The following is a 24743-nucleotide window of genomic DNA, read 5'->3' on the forward strand; positions in this document are numbered from 1 at the left end:
CGTCTTCTATGAATAGTACGAAGGCGCCTTAGCTGCTTGAAGGGACCTTCGAACACTATTCATCTGAAGGAAATTTTCTTTTTTTCTTCTTTTCTTCTTTTGCATTGGAAAATAATGTTGTCCAAAAATACCTTGCAAAACAAGTAATAGGACAATTTAATAATAATACAGAGCAGTAATTAGTTTTTATCCTTTCAGGATCAAGAACTAGTCAAGGTCTCATCTTAGGGATCCCAAATAGACCTAAATTAGACCGATGTCTACTGTCCCTTCAACCGAGATGCGTCCTCACTTGGTCACTCTCCTCTAGTGACTTACCTTAACTTACCAGTTTGTCAGACATCTGGTCAGCCCGTCGACATGTCTGGACTTCGTGCCAATTATCCAATCGACCCGTTGGCCTAATTGAACTTCGTACCAGCTATTCAGTCGATCCGTCGACCTAGCTGGATTTCATACTAGCTATCCGATCGGCCCATCGACCTAACTGGATTTCGTACCAACTATCCAGTTGACCCGTTGACTTAGCTGAATTTCCTGCACACTCAATCAAGTGGTTAGATCATGGCAGAGCCTAACTTAACTTACTTGCCATTCATCAAAACTTGGATTAGACCATTAGTGTAAATCGCACCAATAATCTCCCCCTTTTTGATGCAATGACAATTTGGATTATGTTAGGGAGAAAAATGCAAGTATGAATAGACACATGATTTGGTTTAAGTTATTCGTATTTCGATTTGTTTCAACTTAACCCTTTAACCCCCCCTCTTTGACATTCATCAAAAAACATAAATAGACAGAAAAAAAATATCTAGGAAAAGTAAGAAAATATTTTTTGACAATATGTCTCAAGACTACTTTGAGGGAGGATATAACCTAAAAAAAAATTTCAAAAATATTTGACAACATATATGTTCAAGGATAGTTTTGAAATCATTTAGCGTTTTTGAAAAAATGATAAAGAAAACACCTTATTTAAAAATTATAAAAATAAATTTTGAAAAGAACATTTTCAAAAACTTTTTCAAAGTATTTCAAGACATTTTGTAAAGCAAAAGATTTTAAAGATATTTTCCAGAATAAATTTTAAAACACTGGATATTAGTATCTTCACAAGATAAATAAGGTTGAAAAATACTTTTAAAAACTACTAACTTTAGAAACTTTAAAGTTTTCCAAATTTTTTTTGAAAATACTGAGTTCTCCCTAAAAAAACTTTAAAAAATCTAAGGTTAAAGTTCTCCAAGATAAAAGTTAAAATACTAAATGTTGCAACATTAAAAATTGTTTGAGATAATTTTTAAAATAATTTTTCAAGACATGTAATAATTTTAAAATAGATTTTTTTAATGGAATGTTTTCAAAATTTTGCTGATTTATTTTTCCTCCCCCTGAACTTGAGATTTCTTTAAAATAATCTAATCAGCTATAAATTATCCTTAACTGTGCAACCATTAGTTACTAATTAACTATCAGAAGTTAGCAGTGTTCACTTGGTTATTCAGGTTAGGTCTTTGTATCCAGTTAGTGTTTGACTAACCTGATTGTTGTAGATATGGTATTTAACGCCCAAACTTATGTTGATGCACTGATATAAGCATCTTAAGTCTAGGCAAGCTATCTATGCATCTCACCCCTTTCTAAGTTTGGAATGGAATACACAAACAAGATAACCCTAATGTGCTGGTGAGATGCTCAAGTCTTAAATCTATAGGAGAATGCTTTCTATGGGTTCAATCTAAGATAAGACTAAAATTGATTTTGAAAATTCTAAAAATAAGGGAATTTTAAAAAATAAGTAAAGAATTTTGCCCTAGAATTTGGAAATGTTGAAAATAATATTGAAAATATTGATCTAATCTATGAAACACATTCCTAGTTTTAACAATTAGACTGAAGAACAACTAACTAAAAATAGTGAGTCAAGTCATATACAATGCATAATAATGTATGTAACACGATCAGATCTGATCATCGCCAGCAGGTGGTGGTAAGGGTCACTCAGGAGCACACAGAGCCTAAAGAATCTGTTTAAATCTGGTGGTCATGTCGTCTCGGAGGGAAGTAAATCCAGTGGTCATCTCCCCCCGGAGTGTGCTGAAACCATCCGAGACTGACTACTGAAACTGAGCGAAGGACTTTTCAAGTCGAGCAAGTCGATCCTCGAAAGATAGAGAAGTCCAGGGCTGGGTTGAGGTTGAACGCTGGTTCGAAGTCGGAGCATACCCAAACATCTCCTCAGCTATAAACTCTGGCCACTCCTCTCCCTCGGCTAGAATAAATGGTGGAAACTCCTCCTCGGCCTCGACTGGTACGGCTGGTTGAGGCGCACCTCTCCAAGCTAGAGCCCCCTAAGCGGTGATGTCTATATGTGCTAATGCTAGCTGACGTTGACCAAACTCGTAATATGCACTAAGGGAAGTAATCCTCCCCTGGGTCATATATATATATATATATAATGTAGTCAAGACTCAATATAGGATATAGTCTGGACCCTGAGAGAGAGTGACCTAAAGTCAGTCATTGTAAGTACTCTCTCCTTTCCAAAAAAATACATATAGATAGTATCTAATGTAATATGGGAGTAGGGCTCACCAAATGGTAGATCCCTACTAGGGTAATACAAAAATGGACATGCAGATGTCCTGAGTCCTAGGCCAGTATATAATAAAGTAGGGGAAAAGTGAAAATCCTTTCCACTAATTCTGGTGGAGTAGGTCAGGTCATCTATCGGTTCTAAGTTATTATAGAACTGAGCACATAAATCAAGATTTACTGCATAACTATAGTAAACCAGTTTTTCTAACTAGTAATCCTCAATGACTAGTGTAATATGGGTGTAATACTGGGTAAAAAATGTCCTATTCAACTACCTAGATTTTAATGGAACATATATATGCTTAATGAAATCTAGCCTAAGCCGCTTGGTGGGAAACCTAGCATCATCAGATGGAGCATTATTAGTGCTAGGGGCAACATGTCGTCTTTTCCTAATTTGATACACATATAGGCATAAATAGACAAGAAAAATGCATATAAACTAAGTATTGAAGATACATATTGAGGTAGGGTATACCTAGGAGGCATTTTCGGGACTTTGAGGATGAAGTTGTTCAGAAAATCGGGCTGGAAGGCGCCTTGTTGATGTCGAATTTGTGAACAGAATTCAATTCTGTTCGCTGAGAGAAAAAACGATCGAAGGCGCCTTAAAGTTTCATGGAAGGTGCCTTCCACCGCTTAGGCAGGAATTTTCCCGCTTCTCCTGAGGCTGCCTCCGATGGTGTCGGAGGCACCTTTAGGATTTTTTTAAAATCTTGAGTTTAATTTTATGGTTAAGTTAAATTTTGAGTTTAATTTTAATTTTAATTTTAATTTTTTAATTTTAAGTTTAATTTATGATTTTAATTTATTTTTTAAAATTTTATTATTTATTTTTATTTTTTAAGTTTAATTTTTATTTTTTTATTTTTAAAATTTAATTTTTAAGTTTAATTTTTTATTTTATTTTTAAAATTTAATTTTTAAGTTTAATTTTTTATTTTAATTTTAAAATTTAATTTTTAAGTTTAAGTTTAATTTTAAATTTTAAATTTTAATTTAATTTTAAATTTTAAATTTTAATTTAATTTTAAAATTTTAAGTTTAATTTTGAATTTTAATTTTTTAGTTTAATTTTAAATTTAATTTTTAAGTTTAATTTTAATTTTAATTTTTAAATTTAATTTAAAATTTATTTTTTAAGTTTAATTTTTATTTTTAATTTTTAAGTTTAATTTCCATTTTTAATTTTAAAATTTAATTTTTAATTTTAAATCTTTTGGAATCTCACCCGATCTACCTTTTCAATCAGGAAATCGTATAATTTTATGAGATGAATTAAGTTTATTTTCAGGGTTGGGTTTAACTTTGTGTTAGATTCAGGTTTAACTTTAAGTTTAACAAACAGACATTCTTTAGATAAACTTCTTGGCTATGGTGAGTCACTTGGACATCATTAGAGTAACTATGTCTTCGAGGTTTTCCAAATAGTCCTATCCACTGAACTTAATACAAAACCTTAGTCTAATTAGTTAGGACCTGTAAGGGGTAGCTTCAGTTAATTCCACTAGGCTACGTTTGGTTGCGTGTAATGTAATCTAGCTTGTAATGTAATCAAATTTGTAATGTAATCTTGATTACATTACTACGTTTGGTAATGTAATGTATGTAATCTTTGATTACAAAGGTGATTACATTCTTTTGTTTGGTATCCATTATTTTTTATAAGGAATGTAATTCATATTATTATAAAATGACAAAAATATTCTGTGACCTCTATCGGCGATCGCCACACCTCTGTCGGAGTTTGCGGCAGCCATCGGCAACCAGCTACCGCCGCCACCGTCGATCGCTGCAGCAGGCCACCGTCTTCGCCAATCGGCAGCGATGGGCGACGGCGGGCGACGACCAGCGGGCAACGGTGGCGGACGGCGATCGGCGGCCGACGATTGGCAGCGACAGTGGTGGCCGATTGCCAGCGACCGGCGACGGTCGGCGACCGGCTACGGCCGGCGACCGGCGGCGGCCGGTGACCGGCGATGAAGGTCGGCGACCGGTGGCGGGCGGCAGTCGACAACAGACTAGGGGTATATTCGGCATTTCAACTTTGGTGAAACAATGACCTCGTAATGTAATCGGATTACATAGCATTTGCTTTGTAATCCAGGATACAAATATTCACTACCTTTTGTAATCCAGATTACATTACATTACAAGTTTTAAATCAAACCAAACAAAATAATCGACTTTGTAATGTAATCTGGATTACATTACAAGGTAGATTACAGGCTACCAAACGCAGCCTAAGTCAAATGCATCGGGTCGAAGTCATATCTTCCTAAACATGCATAGACATAGTTTTCCTAATCTACTATCATTTAAAACTTCATCAGTACTTTTGTCAAGTTAAACTGTTGTCCCTATTTTAGCTAGTCCTAATTACCCTGTCGGGTAAGTTATTATTTTGGAGGTGCCAACTAATTTGGAGCCTCCCCCTGAATTATTGAACATTTTGAGTTTGTGTCGATTACTTTTATAATTATAGTATACTTGATTATAATTTTTGCTTATATTGTATTTGTTTAAGTTAGGTTTGAATAACTTAAGGTTTTTCTTTTGTTTTGTATTTATTTTTGAATATTTAACTTTAGAGTTTAAGGGAGATGATTTATTATGATTTATATAATAAATTTTATCTTTATGTATGTAATATTGATTGAGTTCTACTTGTGTGGTTAGACACGCATTCAGAATCGATGCTTTACTTTGATTTTTATTTTGGTTAACTAAAGATATAAAAGATTTGTTGGTTGAGCTGGGCTTATATCCGAGTCTGGACTTGTTGTACATAACTCTTTGTGAACCAAGTATCATGTTAAGATACTTGGATCTAGTTGTAAATTTGTCAAGTAATTCCTTTAGTTTAGCTGTTTCATTTTTCAATATGAAATTATCCTCCTCAAGTTTTGCAATTTGAGTTAGGATTTCAATTTGAATTGATTCAATTGTTGAGTTCAATTTTAATTGTTCATTAAGTTTATCATTATCTTTTGTTAGTTTGTTTATTTAATTTTCATAAGTACTTAATTTCCTATTTAATCATGCAATAATTTTAAAGAATTTTTTATTTAAACTAAAGTATACCTCATCGATACCTTCGAACACGAGTATGGACTCGTGGCTCGACTTGGGCTCGGGCCTGTCTTCTAATTCACTTTTCGATTCTGGTTGGTACGCCATTAGTGTGAGGTAGTTGGAATGCTTCATTTCTTCGTTGTCTGAATCTTCCCCTGACGATTCGTCCCATGTTACTTTAAGAGCCTTCTTCTCTTTCAAATTCGGACAGTCGATCTTGTAGTGCCCCTTCTTGTTGCATCTGAAGCAGGTTACGTTCTTGTTGTTGGAGTTGGAGGTGAAGTTGATTTTCTGCAAGTCCTTTTTGTTGAAATTCTTCTTTCTCCTGGTGAATATTTTTCTTACCAAGTTCACTAGGTGTTCATCATTTGTGTCTGGGTCAGACTTGACCTTAGGTTCCGGTTTGGATTTGGACTTGTCTTTTGATGACCCTTTAATAAGAGCAAGACCTTTCTCGGATTTGGCGTTAATCTATTCGTGCAGTTCTAGTTCACAGAATAATTCATCTAATTTTAACTTTGACAAGTTCATCAAAATCTTAAAGGCATCCATGATGGATGCCCATAGTGCATTTCGAGGAAATGTGTTTAAGGCATACCTTATCATATCCCGGTTCTCTAATTGGTGGCTGATTGTGTGGAGTCCGTTGAGAATATCCTTTATCCTCACATGCAGCTGACTGGCAGTCTCACTTTCCTATATTTTGACATTAAATAATTTATTTAAAAATAAATATCTCTTTGTTACCTTAGCATCGTTGGTTCCCTCATGCAGTTCTATGAGCTTGTCCCAAAGTTCCTTTGCGTTTTCATGTGGGCCGACGTGATTCAGCTCTTCTTTCGTTAGCTCACACTGAATTGTGTTGAGAGCTTTGAAGTCGATTTGCGCTTTTTTCTTCATTTCCGGATTCCAATGTTCCAGGTCCATTGTAATTCTGGCGTTGTCAACGGGAGCTTTGTAGCCTCTGGTGATGTTGAACCACTGGTCGAAGTCGGTCTTTAGGTACACCTCCATCCGCTTCTTCCAGTAAGGGAAGTCGTCACCATTGAATAGGGGAGGACGAACGGTGTTGTACCCTTCAAGTTGTGTTATTTCACAACTATAGAAAGAAAAACTAAAACGAGATACCAAGACTTGGTTTTGAATTAACAATGTTTGAGATAAATAAAATATAGAAAAATTTGAGAGGTGTTGCACTGATCTCAAATTAAAACCGAACGAAAACAATTATCTGAATAGGTAAAGTTTTACCAATTCAGATAGAAAAAAAAATGGCAATTCCCTCAGCTTGATTGGTGGTTGCACCAAATCAGAGCAAAACCATCTATGATACCACTTATTGGATCTATTATGCACGTGAAGGGGGTGAATCACATGGTTTTCAAAAATTCTCTTTTCTTTGTTTTAAAATCAGAGTGCGAACACAGTGGAAAAGAAAAACACGAAAAGCAGGCACGAGAGGAACACAATCGGGTTACTTGGTTGGGAGCTTTCGACGACTCCTACTCCAAGACTCAGGTCCCACGGACCTATCGATAGATAATTCACTATAAACCTCTTCCTATACCTTCAAAAGAGGGAATCGAAGTACAGGGAAAGTTAGAACAAGTGCAACACCCTACACTTGTCCTTTTGCAGTATTTAATTTCACAAAAAATTTACTGACACTTTGGAGATCGAAGTGGGAGCGCTCGTGTCGATGTCAGGCTGCTAGCCTTGATCGAAAGTTCTTGGAGCTGTCGTCAGGTGCAGCAGCTTTGCAACAGAGTCGTAGCATAAGCTTGGAGTAGTCGGAAGTTTAATCGGATGAGTGGTAGCTCGTGTAGCAGTTGTTGAAGAAGCTTTGGGCGAGCAACCTTAAATAGAGCATGGAAGGCACCTTCAATGAGGCAAATTTGATCCTGAACAGTCCGGGACTTATCCGTTGCGACACCAAAATTTTATCCTGTGGAAGGCACCTTCCATAGTCATGGAAGGCGCCTTTTATGAACAGTACGAAGGCGCCTTCACTGCTTGAAGGCGCCTTTGGACACTGTTCATCCGAAGGCAATTTTCTTCTTTTCTTCTTTTGCCCTGCAAAATAATGTTAGTCCAAAAATACCCTGCAAAATAAGTATTAGGGCAATTTAATAATAATACAGAGTAATAATTAGTTCCTGTCCTTCCAGGACCAGGAACTAGTCAAGGTCCCAGCTTAGGGATCCCAAATGGACCTAAATTGAATCGACACTCATTGTCCCTTCAATCGATCTTAACTTACCAGTTTGCCAGATATCTGGTTAGCCCGTCAACCTGTCTAGGTTTCGTGCCAACTATCAGGTCGGCCCGTTGACCTAACTGGACTTCGTACCAACTATCTGGTCGGTCCGTCGACCTAGCTAGATTTCATACCAGCTATCCGGTCACCCGTCGACCTTGCTGGATTTCGTACCAACTATCTGGTTGGCCTGTCGACCTAGCTGGATTTCGTACCAGCTATCCAGTTGTCCAGTTGACCTAGCTGGATTTCCTGCACACTCAATCAAGTTGTTAGATCACGACGGAACCTAACTTAACTTACTTATCATTCATCAAAATCCGGGTTAGACCATTAGTGCGAACCGCACTAATAATATCCAAACATGCGTTGAACATTAACATACTTAATTAATAGTAAACTATATATGTTTCACTAAATATCGACCTAGAGATGTCAGAATTTCATGAAATAAGTTTCTATGAGTTTCTAATTTTCTCTTGATCATAAATATATCTTATCCATAATTTTAACTTAATATATTGAGTGTGGTGATTTTTTTAACATGAATTAGGTCATATTCAAGTTAAAAAATTCACCACACTCAACATATTAGGTCAAAATTATGGATGAGGACATATTTATGATCAGGAGAAAATTAGAAACTGATAGAAACTTATTTCATGGAATTCTGACAACTCTAGGTTGATGTTTAGGGCTTTTGATTTATTCTTATTTATTTATTGTTTTTACTTCTAGGATGAACCCTGGATTCGTCCTAGATTTTGGGATGAATCCTTGGATTTGTCCAAGATTTAGTGATGAATCTGTGGATTTGTCCTAGATTCTAAAAAATAAGAACATAAAAGAAAAATCAATCGGAAGCCCTAAATATTGACCTAGAGATGTCAGAATTCCATGAAATATATTTTTATCAGTTTCTAATTTTCTCCTAATCATAAATATGTCCTCATCCATAATTTTGGCCTAATATGTTGAGTGTGGTGATTTTTTAACATGAATTAGGTCATATTCATGTTAAAAAATTACCACACTCAATATATTAAGTTAAAATTATGAATGAGGACATATTTTTGATCAGGAGAAAATTAGAAATCCATAGAAACTTGTTTCATTAAATTCTGACATCTTTAGATCGATATTTATGGCTTTCGATTGATTTTTCTTTTATTTTTTTATTTTTTGAAATCTAGGACGAATCTTAGATTCGTCCTAGATTTGGAGACGAATCTTGGATTCATCACAGATTTGTGAACGAATCTTGGATTCGTCACAGATTTGAGAACGAATCTTAGATTCATCCCAAATTTGAGGACGAATCTTGAATTCGTCCCATATTTAGGAACGAATACCTGGATTTATTCCAAATTTGACCTGAATGTATCTCATATTTGTGTTCATTAAAATCTTAAGTTTTTGTGACAATTTTTTTTTGTCGCAAAATATGCATCGCAAAATTTGAAACGAATCTCATTTTCATCGCAAAATAGCCAATAAATATTTTATTTGTCATCGAAGTTGGAACAAAAAATAAATTTCGTTGCCAAACTACAATGAAATGTGCGATGAAATTTTATGGAACACAATTATTTGGTTTGGTTGTAAAATTCATTATTAATTTGGGATGAATTTTTTTTTTATTGCTAAATTTGTTATGATTTGGGATAAAAATTATTTGTCCCCCTAATTCATTGTTTTTTTAGTGATTCAAGAATAAAAAATATAATAGAGAACTATTTTGACTTTTTATTTTTTTACCCAAATATAACGTATATTAATATTATAAAATGTACTCTTATTTAATAAATGAATCAAGTTGGTGGATAGGAAGTTTAGAAAAATCAACAAATTATACTAAAATTAGATTTTTATATCAAAGGTAGTAGTATTATTTTATAAATGACTTACGGTAGGGCTTCAACTTAAGTTTCTATCAGCAGCTTAGTTTTTTTTTAATTAATTATGTGGTTCTTATAATCTGATTAATTATGTAGATAATCAATTTAAGTTTATTAAAAAAATTTATTGATCCTCCGGATAAATCCGAAAGTGCATATCAGACTTGATTGACATTTAGTATCATAATTTTTTAAAACTTTTTAGACATAATATATTTGAGTCAGATTTAAATCTTTATTGCTTAAAAGTCCGTCTCATTCTCACCTCTTAGTGTTGTATCATAGTTCAAAGGTAATCAACGGTTTAGTTCATGATGGTAAAAGATAAATATGTTCGTCCCAGCGTCCCCGTCAAATTATTCTAGAGCCAACATGAAGGAGATAGTCAACGACTTAGTTCAAGTTCTAGCAAGAGTGGTGCTCATGTGATTCATTTTTTGAAAGGAATATTAATTCCAACCATTGTAAAGATTATGTTGATTCTTAAGTGGATGTGAACACTAAAGTTCACATGAACACTTGAAATGGAAAGCACATGATTCACAAATTATAATTGCTGAAAAATCTGAGAAAGTCTGAAAATTGGTTTACCTGCAGCAGCAGGAAGAAGTATCCCGAAAAGTTATCCATAAGGTTGTTGTTATATCACACTGTGAAGAAAATAATTGAAGAAGAATGGACCTGAATACATGAATATAATTTAGGTGGCGTTTGATTTAGGGGTTTAGAAATGAGGAAATGAATTTATTCTTAAATTTTATGTTTAGTTGATAGGAATGGAATCAAAATTTAGAAATGAAATCTAAAAACTTGGGTATTGATGAAACTTATCTCTTTCCTTGGGTTTTGATAAAAATGAGAATAAAAATTAAGTTTTGGATAAAAATACTCTTAATATATTTGTTTATTTTTTCTTTGATTTCACTTTCTCTCTCTTTATTCTTTTTTACCATACTTTCTCCCTCCTCACTCTCTCATCATACTTTCTCTCTCAATGTAATTACACATTCTCTATCATTTTCTCCCTATATTCTCCCATCACACACTTTCTTTCCTCATTTTTTCTCTCTTTATTCTTTTCCATCACACTTTTTCTTTCATTACAATTTCTCTCCCATTACACACTCTCTTCTCATTTTTTCATCATACTTTCTCTCTCATCAATCTCTCCTGTCATACTCTCTCTCTTTATTTTTTTTCTCATTACACTTTCTCTCTCTTTATTTTTCCCATCACACTTTCTCTCTCATCATACTTTTTCTCTCCTCAATCTCTTCTCATTTTCTTTTATTACACTTTCCCGTCTTCATTTTTTCTCAGCACACTTTCTCTCTCATTGTACTTTTTCTCTCCTCAATTTCTTCTCATTTTCTTTTATTACACTTTAACGTCTTCATTTTTTCTCAACACACTTTCTCTCTCATCTTTTTCTCTCCTTAATCTCTTCTATCACGCTCTCTCTCCTCATTTTTTCTCACTATACTTTCTCTCTTTTCATTTTTTTTTTCATCATACTTTCTCTCTCATTATACTTTTTTTCTCACATTTAACTTTCTCTCATCTATAATTTTTTCTTTTATTTTTCTTTAAGAGTAAAAAAAAAATTTTAAATTCATTCTAATTAAAAATATTTAACTAACTAAATATTATTTTTAAAAATAACACTTAAACTCATATCCATTCTTATTCTTAGAGTAAACCAAATGCGACTTTAGAGATGAAGCAAACTTCAGCCAGCATAAGAAGGTAAATACTATTTATTTAAGGTAAAAATGAAAAGGACATTTTTTTTTTCAAAAAGCATCAAAACGTGTGTCCTTTGTTTATATTTATGTTTAATCCTCAGGTACCGACTCAACGATTCTTTATTACACTATTTTTATATAATTATTTCATATCACACACATAATTATTTCATATCAACACATTAAATATAGTGTCGAATAGATTTAACATATTCAATAATATCTGCTTTATAGCTATTCAATAATATTTATGTTATTGTAATTATAAGATTATATCTGTTTCATAATTTTTTAATAAAAATTTATATTATTCAATAATATTTATATTATAATAATTATGAAATCATAATTACTATAAGATTTAGTTACAATTTAGGTGCAGTTAGTTTTATATGAATAATTACTTTAATAAATGGATCAATTTTTTTATGGAGGCTAAATATTTTACTGAATGTCTAATCTTCTTTGTATAAAAAGTACTCGTGTTTCGAGTCCCAGTTATAATAAATTTATAGAAATTTTTCCTCCAAATGAGACACGTAATTAAAGGATGCAGGACTCCTAAAATGTACGTTGCGAGTACTTCTCGAATTATCATGATGACCGATAAAAAACTTTCATAAGACCGAATCGACCATCTCAAATTTGACATTACCTAGTTAATCATTTTTTTTTCTTTGTATAAAAGGCCTCTACTATAGGGTAAATGTTCTTCAAGGAGTGTAAGACTACCTGCAGAGATTATTAAAATGATGACTTCATCAAATGAAACTCTAATATAACACAGATTTTTATTATTCATATAATTAACTGATGAGACTAGATGACATGATCTAATAATATTGGAATAATATATTAAATGACAATTGAATAATTATCGTTGTTTATTAGTGAGGTATGACGTCCCTTTAATTCAAAAAAAAAAAAAAAATACGTCCCTTTGATAATTCTGGAAAAAAAACTGAAGCGACCTTTTACTTTTTGCCATTTATTTAGCCCAACATGCAATTTTTGCTTTTGTGGTTACCGAGCTGTTCAAGACTTCAACAATCCTGTGAGTTAGACAAACTTTTCTAGCATCTCTCCAGTATAGTCTGATGAGAAAACAGAACTACAACAACAACAAGAGTAAAGAAACATAGAGACCAGAGATGAACGTCGACGAGAGATAGCAGCCAAAGACTATTTTATTTGTAGAGCCTCAAGCATGTCACTGTTTCATCTTATGCTTGCCCATTAACTTTGTTGTCCAAGCAATGCATCACAGACCTTTGCAGCATCCAAACAATAGCCGACGTTATGCACTCTGACTATATTTGCGCCTCCCAAAACTCCTGCTGTTACAGCAGCAATGGTAGCAGGATCTCTCTCGATGGGATTCTTACGGTTGCATATCTCGCCTAAAAATCCTTTTCTAGATGGTCCAAACAAGATCGGCAAATGTGAAGCGGCCAAACTTTTCTTTCTGAGTTCTCTCCGGATCGAAGGAAGACCTGTGATTATGTTTAAGTTTTGCTGTGTATCCTTCGAGAAGCCAATGCCCGGGTCTATTATGATTCTCCATATCGGAATACCTGCCAATTCTGCTTCATGCAGCCGACCGTATAGTTCGGAAGCAACTTCCCCACAAACATCATGATACTGTAAATTTTCCTGACTTTGCATGGTTAATGGATCGCCTCTCATATGCATAACAATATAAGGAACCCCAAGATCTCCTACTACCTTGAGAATTTCAGGATCGAGTTGTCCGCCGGAGACATCATTGACAATATGGGCTCCTTTATTTACTGCTTCGAATGCAACTTGAGAATAGAAGGTATCCACCGATAATAGCTTCCCTTCCATCTCGGGCATTTTAGTAACTACATCTAATATCGGGATAAGCCTCTGAAGTTCTTCATCGGCAGAAAGCCGACTTGCATTAGGACGTGTAGATTGAGCTCCGATATCAATAATATCTGCCCCTTCTGAGATTAACAACCTGACCTGTGAAACTGCAGCTTTGAGCTCTAGATACTTTCCTCCGTCGCTAAAACTATCAGGCGTCAAATTTATAACACCCATCACGTGTGTTTTCCTTGACCAATCCCATACCGAATTTCCAATTGGCAAAACCCTTTTCAATCCTTTGCTACCGATCAATGGTTCACCACCTTGTTTTTCCCATGATTCAAATAGTCCATCCTTTTGTCCTGAGAAAGAATGCCAACATGCCACGTTATCATTGTCGATAGATGATCCTAATAGGTCGAGAAGAGGAGCCACAACAAAAGGCCTTTCAAATATTCGCTCATGTGGCACTGTAAGGTACTCAGACTCAATTTTGTATTTCCCGTAGAAAAGAATGTCTAAGTCGATTGGCCTCGGACCATACCGTATTCCATCTTTCCGTCCCAAATCTTTCTCGATCTGTTTAAGAACTTTCAACAAGTCATGAGGTCCAAGCTTGGTTGTACCTCTAATAGCAGAATTCAGAAAAAATGGCTGGTCAGTCACATAAGCAGGCTCCGACTCATATAAACACCCATGTCTTGTAATACTTATGCCCGATTTCTTCATCATTCCCAGGGCCTCATTGAAATTGTGGACTCTGTCGCCGACATTGCTTCCTAGAGCAATCACTACTTCTTGTTCTGGAGAATGAACATAACATTCTGGAGAAGAATGGAAATTGGAACATAGCTTCCAGCAAAAGTCGGTGGATCTCGAGGTTCTAAAGTCCAATCCTGCAACATAGCAAAAGACAAAAGCTGTAACCGAAAAGAGCTAATCTGTGAGCTCTAATTAACAAAAATTAAGAATACCTATCTGACTATTTGAATGGACAAAGCCTATGAGCCGATGCCTGAAGAGAGAATGCAAATGCCTAAACATTTCAATGCCAAGAAGGGTAATCCACCATCAAACGAGATCCACAGTCCACCGCCAAACATAAAGATCTAATGACTAGTTAAGAAAGTAGATTCAACAGTGTATTCATATCGTTCAAAATGTTCATCAGGAGAAGCTAATTGTGAGGTGGTGCCATAAACTCCAACTTGTTCTGTATGGCAGAGACGATAAAAAAAGGTGCAGAAATCAGAGATCTATTTCATATCGGCTAAAAAAATGGAACCCATTCTAACAAACAAAATAAAGAAAAACTACAACTTTGACACAGAAAAGGATGGCAAAAGACGAGAAAAATCAGCCAAAATAGAACCTATAGACAACAATGATAGTTTTAACCAAAGACAAAAGCTTTAACCAAAGACAGATAATCTGAGCTCTAGTTAACAAAAATTAAGAGGAGTGTGTCTTATATATAAAGTATCTATCTGACTATTCGAATGGACAAAGCCTATGAGACGATGTCTGAAGAGAGAATGCAAATGCCTAAACATTTCCATGCCAAGAGGGGTAATCCACCATCAAACGAGATCCATGGTCCACCGCTGAGCATAAAGATCTAATGACTAGTTAAGAAAGTAGATTCAACAATGTATTCATGTCGTTCAAAATGTTCATCAGGAGAAGCTAATTGTGAGGTTGAGCCATAATCTCCAACTTGTTCTGTATGGCAGAGATGATAAACAAAGATGCCGAAATCAGAGATCTATTTCATATCGGGTAAAAAAATGGAACACATTCTAACAAATAAATAAAGAAAAACTGCAACTTTGACGCAGACAAGGACGGGAAAAGACGAGAAAAATCAGCCAAAATAGAACCTATAGACAACAATGATAGCTTTAACCAAAGACAAAAGCTTTTAACCAAAGAGAGATAATCTGTAAGCTCTAGTTAACAAAAATTAAGAGTGTCTCTTATATATAAAGTACCTATCTGACTATTTGAATGGACAAAGCCTATGAGCCCATGCCTGAAGAGAGAATGCAAATGCCTAAACATTTCCATGCCAAGAGGGGTAATCCACCATAAGAGATCCACGGTTCACCCCGAGCGTAAAGATATAATGACTAGTTAAGAAAGTAGATTCAACAATGAATTCATATTATTCAAAACGTTCATCAAGAGAGGCTAATTGTGAGGTTGAGCCATAAACTCCAACTAGTTCTGTATGGCAGAGATGATAAAAACCTACAGAAATCATTGATCTATTTCATATCGGCTAAAAAAATGGAACACATTCTAACAAACAAAAAAAAAAAAGGATGGGAAAAGACGAGAAAAATCAGCCAAAATGGATCCAAAAGACAAAAATGATAGCTTTAAGCTACATCAGATAAACCAAAAGACCAAAGATAAAGAAAGAAAAAGCTCTTCCATGTTATTGTAAACTACAATGGCTATAAAATTCGTGAAAGAAGAAAGTTCCCATTCTTAGCCATCAAATTCTTGGGAAGTAAAATTATTGAAAGAATATCCACCGAAACAGAAGGAAAGAACGCCAATGAGTGTGCTATCTCATCGAATTGAACTCGCAGCAACGGAATCAAAGAGGACCGACAGAGCGTCGCAGTTAGATCGAGGGGATGAGGGAGCAGAGACAGGGATGGATCTAGATCTCGATGAGGTTGGTGGAGGCCCGACAATGGTCAGTGGACACTATTCAAGTATTTACCCTAAACGGATCAGTCGGGTCGAAGCTCACCCGATCCGATGCATCAAAATCCGACACACGGGGGAGACAGAGAAAGAGAGGGAGACCTGATACGGCGGCGCTCCCCGTCCGGTACCTGACCTCGACGGAGGCGGTACGGCGGCAGACGGCAAGCGGCACCACCGCGCCGCCTCTCGCCGAAGCCAACCTATCTCCACGCCACCGAGTCGAGGAATCGCGATCGGCCGCCCTCCGCAGCTCCTCCGTTGTGGAGAAGATCGACGCCCGTCCTGCAGTGGCCCTCATCATCCTCGTCCCGCCGAGGCAGTAAGCAAACCCTCCTCCATTGAAGCTTTGGCAGAAGGAACTTTTACATTCTATTTTATTTTTGGTAAAAAAAATTCCTTTAGCGGATAATTTTCTAAATAAAAGGGCAAAAATTAAAATTTATATGATATTGAAAATAATATTATTATCTTCCAAAAATAGAAAAAATAAAATTTACAGGACGAAAATGAAAATTTGGAAGCTTGGATTACCTGGTCCTGGCGGCTTTCGGCGTCGGTATCGTACAATACTAGGGTTTTAGAAAGGGGGAGATTCTAGCAGAATGGAATCAATAGTTGATCTAATCTTTAGCATTTAGATCGATCATGCAAATGTGCAACTGAAAGAATTCGTGTTGCGGCCTCATCGCTGGTGTTTTAGGGCTCCAGCTTCATAGCTATTCGTGGGTGGCAAAAGATTGAAGTTTTAGACTACAGTTGAGCTTCTCAGACTGTGGGAAGCTTCGATTTGGAAGATATCCCCTTTTTCTTTGTTTCTTTAGCATTTCGAGGTGAATGGAGGCTAGCCTGGAGCAGACCCTTCAGGAAGGCAAGCTCTTCCGCCAGATCAATGAGCTGATCGTCGCCCATCTTCGGGACAACAACCTTAATCAGGTAAATCGCCTCCCATCTTCCCGGATTACCTCCTTGAATCCTGTTTTTGGTAAAAGGTTTCAACTTGTGTGCCAGGCTGCAGCTGCAGCTGCTTCAGCCACCATGATTCCTTTGAACACGGACGTGCCTCCAAATAGGCTTTTTGAACTTGTAGCCAAGGTACGGTTTATATAGTTCATCATGCTTTGCTTAACAAACTTGTAGCTTTCAAACTCTGATGCGTCCACAGGGTCTTGCAGTGGAGAGGGAGGAAGTTTCGAGGGGGGTTTCGTTTTCTTCTCTACTCAATTCTGCATCAGGGATACCGGCTGCACATGGCTCACTGCCTCTTGGAAGCAATGCCATAGATTTCAGGCGAGTAACACTTACAATGCTTTGCCTTGTTTGTGACATTTACATGTGATGGTGAAATGTAATGGCAGTTTATTTGTATATGAACAAATTAATTTAGTATTTTCTTTCTTGGCCACTTGCAACTGTAACTCTTGATATTGAATTTTCTATCATGTGGAATGATGTGTACGAGACTGATCTTTGATATTCCTGTTTGTGTTTATTTAGTATCATGCACAACACAAAGGGTTCATCCAAGACTTTTCCAAAGCATGAAACAAAACATGTTTCGGATCATAAGGTATCAATGATAATTCATCACAAACATTTTTCAATTAATTTATAATATTATACTACTTCCATATTATCCATTCACTAGTTTCTTATAGTTGCATACGTCTAAAACATTGAACAAAATCAAGAAAAGGGATGTTTGGCTCTCATATATTTGATTATAGAAGATAGTAGTTTGAACAAGAATAAAGAATGGTTACCTACCTCTTCAACTTTGCTTTTTCCCCTGTACCTCCAATAATGAAATTAATCTTACACTAAATCATCCTTTATTTTGTATTTTATCATAGGGTGTCTTAAAGAATCACTTCTCAGAATTTTCTTGAAATGAGGGCTAGTGCACATGAAGTAACTTTCCCTTGCTTCTATTTACAATAGTGTTTTTCCTTGTCAGTATCCTTTGATTCAACCTCCATTAGCTTATGTATATGTGGTCTAGACCTAATCTTAATTGTACAGGAACACACAATCTTAGTCATTTTTTTCCTCGATAAATCTTTGAAACTTTCCCATACAAACCACTTCAAACTTTATTATTTTTGTCATTCTGCAATATATTTCATTTGAGATGTCTTCGACTCTTTATAGACAGCCTTATTGTTTCAACCATCATATTCTTGGCTCATACCGTGGTGCAACTCCATAGGGAATTCTTGGCTATAATAATAATTTTTCTCATTCCTGTAAACATATTCATTCACATGTATGCACATTTTTTTGTTCAGCTTGGTTAGAAATTTGATTCAAAGACTGATACTAAATGCAAATCAATTTTAGAAAGATATGCAATGTATCTCCTGCAGAATGTAGCCAGATGTGCGAGATTTAGTCGTGATGGGCGATTTGTGGCAACTGGAAGTTCAGACACATCCATTAAGTTATTTGAGGTCTCCCTCTGCCCTCAATATTTCATCTATATCTTCTTTTTGGCTTGTGTTAATGGTGGCCTTATTCTGTTTTCTGAATTCGTATAGTTGTACTTACTATAGGTTTCAAAAACGAAGCAAAGCATGCTTACAGATGCCAGGGATGGTCCTGTGAGGCCTGTGATTCGGACGTTCTACGATCATTCACAAGTAACCTCATCTGTCATAGTGCATTAGTTTCTGGTGTAATTACATGTTAAATGTTATGGCATCGAGTTTCTTTGAATGGCACACTTGTAGCTATTAATTCTTTTATTACTAATTCTTTTATTATTAATTACAAAATTATGCTCAATAAGATGATATAGATACAAAATTAAGATTTGCTGAATATCTTGGGCCTGTAGGAAAATAATATGATGGGAACATTTTTCCTTGTGTGTGTCTTCTTTACATATTTTCAATCCTGTTGATGCTTTGCAGCCAATCAATGATCTGGATTTCCATCCACAGAATGCTATACTAATCTCAGGGGCAAAGGACAACACAATCAAGTATGTGTTTTTTTTTTTTTTGCCTTTTTTTGTGTGTACATGAATTCACTGCAGTGTGTTGATATCTTGTGCTATTGAATGTACTTGGTGTACCAAAGCCTTCCTGCACTAGTCCTTTTAATTGTAAAGTCATTGTGGGTGTCTTAAAATTATTCCATTCATCAAAGAGTTTAGATGAATTTTATCCTGCTATCACGCAAATGATTCAGTTCAGTAATTTGCATTCCTCTTCTAACCTTAATTTTTTTCCTCATTCCACCATTTGGTTCTGCCTATGCTTATCAATTTAGGAGCAACCAATTTTGTTCACAATTAATCTCTGGTCACACTATTAATTTAGTAAGTGCCCTGTTGATCTTATTGTACTTACCTTTATCTACCTCGTATTTCTCTTTTGACACATTCAATAGCTGCACATTATTTTCTGGAGTGTCGATTGGACTACTAATTATTTAATGTGTGTTTAAAACATTATTTATTTAATTGTTCCAGTAACCACAAGCATTTATCTCAATTTTCTCAATGCATTTTAATTAACTTCTCTGACGTGTTTTCTTACTATCACATTTAAATTGAAACCCTATTTTCAGTTTAGAGTTCACTTATTGATCAGCAAATTGCCAATGCCTCTCTCCAGTTATATGATGCTGCTTTGACTCTGTAAACCATGTTTTTTGAGTTGCCGTATATGGTAGCAAATTAATCATGAGTCTCAACTATTCGGCCTGGCTTGCATGGATCTTGTCCTGCTATTATTGAACTCTATTATTTAAGGCTGTAACATACTGATGGCTTCATTCTCAATCAATAAGTTTTATGCTTTTTCCAAGGACCCAACGTTCAAACTCATGTCTACATAACAGCTGCTCTAAAGCAACTTTATTCCATATCACTATACACACTTCTGTTTTCAAGCATTTGACAATGAACAATATTTTATCATTTTTGCTCTTGTTTTATTATCTTCTAAGTCCCTTTGTTGATGTTGAGAGATTGGATTCCCATCAAAACTTTGAGCAATCAAATCAAAATCGTAAGAATTGACTGCAAGTCTTGCCATCTTATGTGTTCCACTTCTTTATCAAAGTAGAATTCTCTGACCTCTTTTATGCCCCGCGTAGATAATTGTTTTGATTACTCATCTTATGGGGATTTCTTGATTTTATTTATATACTGATGAACTTTCATAGCCCATTTCAGATTTTTTGATTTCTCTAAGACAGTTGCAAGGAGAGCTGTCAGAGTTATCCAGGTTCTGTTGGTCTTTTTCTTATTCTTTTTTCAAACAATTCAAATTGCATTTGGTTGACATGAATCAAGCCTTTTCTATTTGATTGTGCACACAGGATACTCACAATGTGAGATCTGTTTCTTTTCATCCTTCCGGCGAATATCTTTTGGCAGGTTTGTTTCTGTTTTAACTTTTAAATTATTGAACTTTTCGTTTAATTACTTTTGTATAATATCATGTGATTGTTTGTTGTTTACTTCGCATGCATATAATCTCTGCTAGATGACTACCTGAACATCTCTGGCTAGTTTCGCCTCTTTCTATTTTCATGCTCATCTTCAAGAACTTGGCTTCATTTAAGGCTTCAAAATCTTTCAAGTTTCAAGCTCTTGTGGTAACCCTACTTTTGCCCTTGTTCTTATTTACATCCTAGCAGAGACGTATGATTTGTTTTGCTCTCTACTACTCTTGATGTTCTCACTTTTGTTCTCCCTTGGGATCACATCGATGTGAAAAGAGTTGTGGAGTAGAAGCCTCCGAAGCATGTTAAACCCTGTGTTAGCATTATTCATTTTTATTGTTTTACGTGCGTTGTATTTGCTTCAGCTATCTCTGATAAGATATCGTCTCACACACTCAAATTAATCATTCGATCTAGTTATGTTTTGCGTATAGTTTTAGCCGTCTGTCACCTCCCCTCTAGCCGGAAGCCCAAGTTTTTCTTTTATATAATCTACAAATTTTATCGATCGTTTGTGACCAAAAGGTCACGGGTTCAAATCCTGGAAATAGCCTCTTGTAAAAAGCAGGATAAGGCTGCGTAGAATGGATCTTTCCCCGGGACCCCGCACGGCGGGAGCTTCGTGCATCGGGCTGTCCTTTTTTTTTTTTTACCGATCGTTTGTTAATATTTTACGATAGCTGTGTGTATTCTCATTCTACAGGGATTGATCATTCGATGCCACACTCGATCATATGTTGTTAATATTCACGATAATGGTGTGTGTTCATTCTCATTCTGCAGGGACTGATCATCCAATTCCCCATTTGTACGATATCAATACTTTCAAGTGTTACTTAACTGCAAATGCCCATGACCCGAATAATATTGCCGCCATCAACCAGGCATGTTGTTTCTGGCTCGAGTCATCTAACGCAACGGCAGTTTCCCTTAGCCTGAATCAAATCTACATTTTGTAGGTGAGGTACTCATCGACCGGCAGCATGTATGTGACGGCATCGAAAGATGGTTCTCTTGGTGTGTGGGATGGAGTCACTGCACAATGTATTCGCCCCATAGTCAGTGCGCATGGATCAATGGAGGCGACTAGTGCGAGTTTCACCAAAGACCAAAGGTACAGAATTTTGATCTATATGTTAAATTTACTTCTCGCAAAAGTTTCGTAAATAACAACAACAACAAAAAACAATCTGTGGAAGTGGTGGCATTGGATTAGTAGACCAAGATATAACTAATCGTCACCTCTTGATGGCTGGCGACTAGACGAGACATTGCACAACCTTGAATATCATTTGAAGTTCTTGTGCCAGCCTTATCTGAAATTGGATGATCCATACACGCTTATGTTGTAATGTATGATAATGATTTGTCTTCCAGGTTCATCCTCTCTTGTGGCAAGGACTCTACCGTTAAATTGTGGGAAGTTGGAACGGGAAGACTCGTTAAGCAATACTTGGGAGCAGTACATAAACAACAGCGTTGTCAGGTTGGTCGATCATCCTGGTGTTTTTCGAAACTCGCGACTCTTTCTACTTTCACATGCCACTAGTTAAAAGCAATATTTGGAAAACCTTACTCAACTAGCTCAAATCGTAGAGTTTCCTTATTATCTTAGTGCATTGTCATGTGCTATCGAAACTTTGGTTGCGATCGCAGGCTGTATTCAACGATACCGAAGAGTTTGTTCTATCCATCGACGAGCCAAACAATGAGGTGAGTTTGCTCATGCTGCATCTCATATGCTGAATTTTGCTAAGGTGAACTTCCATCCAGGTTGTCATTTGGGATGCTCTCACCGCCGAGAAGGTGGCGATGTGGCCATCGAATCACTCAGGCTCTCCGCGTTGGATCGACCACTCGCCGACTGAGGCCGCCTTCGTCACCTGTGGCGGCGATTGGTCGGTCAGATTCTGGAAAGAAATTCAAATCCAATGAGGCAAAACGAATCCATCAACCTGGTTCTGTAAACTGAATTCTTGACTCATGCAAAGCCTCTACAACAAGATGCTTATTTCTGTAAACTGATAGAAATTCTTCAACGAGCAGAATTGAAATTGTAATTGGATTTCTAGAAGCTCGACACGAACTTGGTAGCTGCAAATGCTGCAGAGACAAAGAGGGTGTCGTCGGATACAATGAGGTTGAAATTGGGTGGAAGGTAAGGTCGCGATTTAAAACGGCTCCAAGATAGCTTCATCTTGGAGCAATTTTGACTCAAGTTATAAAAATTGCTTCATTTTGAAGAAGTTTTAGTCAAAGCAGCTCAAAGAGGATGATATTTTATAAAAAAGGATTGTTCGGTCTGTGAAATTGGGTTTCAGAGAAGGATGGGATTATATGAAGTCTATTATAGATTGATGTGGTATGCTATAAGTAGAGGTGAGATGACGGTTAAAGTCAAAATAATATGATAATATGGCAATTAGGGTCGGAGCATATATAGCTGAACAAGTCATTATCGTTGCTAAAGCCTTCAATATGGAGCTGATCAAACTTAAGAACCGGTTGGATTTAATAGCTTGGACTTAAGAGACTGCACTCCTTAGTATCAGGGTACCTAACATAGAGTCGATCGACTTTAGAGCTGGTCGAATTCAAGGGACCTGACTTTCCATTTGTTAAGCATAAGTCTCAGTATATGATCGATCGACCCTAATGCAAGTCGGATTTAAGGAATTTGTCACTCTACTCATTACCTATATCTTACTATTTTATTAAAAATCTCCCCCCTTTACTAACTAACTTTGGTAAAGCCTAAAATGCATTTACGTTAATGTCCTTTTTCTATTTACACTAAAAATAATTCCAAGGTTTATTAGTAATTCCACAAGCGAAACAATCAGTGATCTAGAGTTCGAGACTCAGCTACAGCGTATTATTATGAATTTTTCTCATCATTAATTTTCTCTGGTTGTTTTATATAAAAAAAATATAATTCTCTTTAGTCTCATATCTTAGAATTGAAAACACTATGATCAAAGAAGCTTCTATAAATATTTTAGGCCGACGATGTTAAAAAATATACTTTTCTTAGTTTTTTTTACTAAGACAAGTATAATATTAAATTAAAATAATTTTTTGCAAGGAAGCCAGTTACAATAGTTTGTTACTGGGATTTTCTAGCCACTATTGCAGATTTTCTAGCCACTATTGCATGAGTCTGACACATTAGAAAATCCAAATAATTCGGATTTTCAAAGACCCAAATAATTTATATATTATTATATTACACACGCAACGCGTGTGTACGACCACACTAGTATACATAATAAATCTAGCAGATCTTAATACGTCGATCAGGTATATCGGACAGCTCACCCTTTAAAAGGTAGTCTCTCAATATATAACCAGACAGACTAAGATCAAGTTAGACTTAAAATAGCCAAGGCACTCAGCATACAGTCATTGAGCATCACAATATCTCCTAGCATATAGTCGATCATCACAAGGGTTATTCGGTCTTACGGAGCATAGTCCCCCATTTCTCAGCTCTCTGTTACTACCAGAAAACTCAACAGGATAAGGTAACACTCACATATTGCTGGTCGAACATTCATAACGTTGGTCAGGCATTCATATACTTGGTTATATGTATGGCCGGTTGGACTTATGGGGTCGAGCTCCCTTTTTCTCGAGAGTTAGTCTCCCATCATATGGTTGGTCGGTCCTAGTACTGGTTGGATTTATGAGACTTGACTCCTCATTACTTATAAGATTTTTAGCATCAGAGTCTACGTGCATATAGCCGACCGACCCTATGTTCGATCAGATTTATGGGATTCAACTCCTCATTCAAAGGTACAGAACTCCTATCACATGAGGTCGGCGGGTTTACAAGGCTTTGTTCCTGTTTCATATATATGTGCTCAAGGCAAACACATAAGACAATTCCCATTATAAGCTTGGTCGGACATAGATCCGGTTGGGACCTCGGACGACTAAAGGTCTGGCTAGGCTACCTTCTAGAACAACATTGTCAGAAAATTACAACAATCTGCCAAAGAATAATAGCTATTTACGAGGAAATATATATTCTGATATCCGACACATACCTACAACAGAACCTTCTTATGAGGATGGTTATACAACTCCTATCATTACTGCAGAAGTTACAAGAAACTATTTATATACATATAATAGAAGATTCCTTAGAGGAAGACT

The 24743-nt window shown here is 36.0% G+C and overlaps 2 protein-coding genes across 8 annotated transcripts; one reads left to right on the plus strand and one right to left on the minus strand.

Moving 5' to 3' along the window:
• Positions 1-12523: 12523 nt before the first annotated feature.
• LOC122016031 (folate synthesis bifunctional protein, mitochondrial-like) lies at positions 12524-16431 on the minus strand. 5 transcript variants are annotated; one of them, XM_042573171.1, is made up of 3 exons: positions 16230-16355; positions 14384-14622; positions 12524-14305 (listed from the first exon to the last, which is right to left on the minus strand). In XM_042573171.1, the coding sequence occupies exons 2-3, from the start codon at positions 14451-14453 to the stop codon at positions 12813-12815; spliced, it is 1563 nt and encodes a 520-aa protein (XP_042429105.1). In that variant the 5' UTR covers positions 14454-14622; positions 16230-16355; the 3' UTR covers positions 12524-12812. The 5 variants fall into 5 exon arrangements, with proteins under 5 accessions (XP_042429105.1, XP_042429104.1, XP_042429106.1 ...); XM_042573170.1 differs by lacking the exon at positions 16230-16355 and adding an exon at positions 15950-16094; XM_042573172.1 differs by lacking the exon at positions 16230-16355 and adding an exon at positions 15946-16082 and having other exon boundaries at positions 14384-14518.
• Positions 16307-22840, plus strand: LOC122016032 (cleavage stimulation factor subunit 50-like). Of its 3 annotated transcripts, none has more exons than XM_042573174.1 (15): positions 16307-16449; positions 16831-17063; positions 17139-17222; positions 17293-17417; positions 17625-17697; positions 18494-18577; positions 18680-18766; positions 19040-19110; positions 20311-20362; positions 20457-20514; positions 21366-21466; positions 21542-21696; positions 21960-22068; positions 22239-22295; positions 22356-22840. In XM_042573174.1, the coding sequence occupies exons 2-15, from the start codon at positions 16965-16967 to the stop codon at positions 22515-22517; spliced, it is 1317 nt and encodes a 438-aa protein (XP_042429108.1). In that variant the 5' UTR covers positions 16307-16449; positions 16831-16964; the 3' UTR covers positions 22518-22840. The 3 variants fall into 3 exon arrangements, with proteins under 3 accessions (XP_042429108.1, XP_042429107.1, XP_042429109.1); XM_042573173.1 differs by having other exon boundaries at positions 16319-16449; positions 16630-17063; XM_042573175.1 differs by lacking the exon at positions 16307-16449 and having other exon boundaries at positions 17009-17063; positions 17303-17417.
• The last annotated feature ends 1903 nt before the right edge of the window (positions 22841-24743 follow it).

This window comes from Zingiber officinale, chromosome 8B (genome assembly GCF_018446385.1).
Source record: "Zingiber officinale cultivar Zhangliang chromosome 8B, Zo_v1.1, whole genome shotgun sequence".
NCBI lineage: Eukaryota > Viridiplantae > Streptophyta > Magnoliopsida > Zingiberales > Zingiberaceae > Zingiber > Zingiber officinale.